The sequence below is a fragment of the Zea mays genome, chromosome 6 (genome assembly GCF_902167145.1).
Source record: "Zea mays cultivar B73 chromosome 6, Zm-B73-REFERENCE-NAM-5.0, whole genome shotgun sequence".
NCBI lineage: Eukaryota > Viridiplantae > Streptophyta > Magnoliopsida > Poales > Poaceae > Zea > Zea mays.
In genome coordinates, this window is record NC_050101.1 from 25,179,262 (window position 1) to 25,181,234 (window position 1,973).

Below are 1,973 nucleotides of genomic sequence, written 5' to 3' on the forward strand. Positions count from 1 at the left end.
TCAGAGCAAGTGATCAACAAGGTTTGTTTTTGCAGGTTGCCGTAGAACATGTTGGTAAATTGCTAGATGGTCATATATTGTCGACCTAATGGGCACCCATAAATTCAAGCTTGCTAATAATTGAATAGAAAAATGCCCTAGTTTAGTAGTTCACTCCGTGTTTGATTCATGGCTGGGATGCCAAGGTTTCTGGTTATCATCTTTACTAAACCTTAGGTCTCAGCGTCGTTTCAAAAAAATGATTATTTATTCCAAATATATCTCTATTTTGTGTCCTGTAGGTACGCGTGATTTTGTGGCCTGGGATCAACAGTAAGACATCAAGTGCAAAAGATTCTTCGTTCATATCCAAAAGACAGTACTAGCTAGCTAGACTGGTAGTTCATACATGCACATCAGGAACAGCATGTCTAGCTAGGTAGATTCATACAATAGCCACTGGACTGCTGGTCATTTTGAAGTGGACGACACGTCGTGAACGTAGACGATGATCAGTGGCCGACCCTGACGTCTTGGTTTTCGCCTCTCATCAGCTCCGGCCACACCTCCATGGATATCTCGTAGAGCTCCTGGTTGCGGTATTTGCGAATGCGCCTGCCGCCGCTGGCAGCGAACTTGGCAGCGGCCTTCACGTACTTTTTCTTGAGCTTGTACACCTTATCAGAAAGCTCGATGGCATCCACGCCGCGGCGGACGAGGCCGCCGTTCGCGCAGAGCTTCTTGAGAAGCACGGAGATCTGGGGGAGCACGCCCATGTTGTCCCTGCGGAGCTCGGCTAGGGTAGCGAGGACCTTGCGCTCGTCGTCGATGCCCCACTTTCGGTACCGCGCCTTCCTCTTGGGCCGGCTCGTGGCCTCGTCATCGCCGCCGCCGCTGGAGGGAGGGGCTGGGGCTGGGGCGACGCCGCCTGGTGCGCGGACGGACAAAACAGAGCGCGGTGACGGGCACTGCTGCCGCGCAGCCGCCGTCGGCCTCCGCCGGCTCGTGGCCTCGGCTCCGCTGCCGTCGGCGAATGAAGCAGCCGTGACGACGGTCGACGAAAGGACGGGCACGACGGATGGCGCCGTCGAGTGTGGGCGCCGGTTCCGCGGCGCGTCCCTGGCCTGGTCGCCGCCGCCACGGCTGGCGCATGGGTCTGGGAGGATGGCGACGGAGCGAGAGGAGAAGGTCGCCGAGGACAGGTCGACGAGGGTGTTGCTAACAGGTTGATCGGATCCAGAGGAGGACACGATGACGAGGGTGTTGCTAACGGGTTGTTCGGATAAAGAGGAGGAGATGGTGATGGCGTCGGCGGGGATGGTTGGTGCCATGGTGGAGCTGGAAATGGGTCGCCGACAGGGATAGAATTTGCTCGTATTTGTATTTATAGATACATAAAAGTTGGGAGGTGCAGACCCCGATCGCCAACCACGCCCGCGCTTTTTCTCCCGCCAACCAGAGCCCGGTAAATCTTGGAATACGAAGCGTCTGTACCATTTTCGACAGCCGTGTGCAATTCCAATTTTGACTGAATGTGCAGTATATAAATCAATTTTAACTGTCCCGTATGTCACTAGTAAAGTTCTGTTTGGAACGACACAGCAAATTTTTCCTGTTTTTTTGTAGTTCTCTCTATAAAAAAACTGATTTCTATGAAATTAATACGTGATGGCTAAAAAATTGATGCTTACAAAAAAGATTTAAATTTATTAGTCATTAATCATTATCTATGGATGGGATCGGTACATCTCATCCATCGACTGTAGAGAGCTACAGCTACTTACACGATATTTCGTCTCTCCCAAACAATTACAAAGTATTTTATCATAACTTTTTTATTTTAATCTCACTGTTTGAACCAGAAATGAGCAAGTGGACGGTCCGGCTCTGAGACCGGACGGTCCGCGGTCCGGACGGTCCGCGTCTGTGGGCCGGACGGTCCGCGCCTGCGCAGAACAGATTAGGGTTCCGAGTTTTGTGCTACGGTTGTTAGC

The 1,973-nt window shown here is 51.9% G+C and overlaps 1 protein-coding gene across 1 annotated transcript; it reads right to left on the bottom strand.

The window, feature by feature from the left end:
• Nucleotides 1-326: 326 nt before the first annotated feature.
• Nucleotides 327-1,485, bottom strand: LOC107436074 (uncharacterized). Its single transcript, NM_001321536.1, is given in 1 exon segment — nucleotides 327-1,485. A coding segment is annotated over 1 exon segment (819 nt). The 5' UTR covers nucleotides 1,311-1,485; the 3' UTR covers nucleotides 327-491.
• Nucleotides 1,486-1,973: the final 488 nt, after the last annotated feature.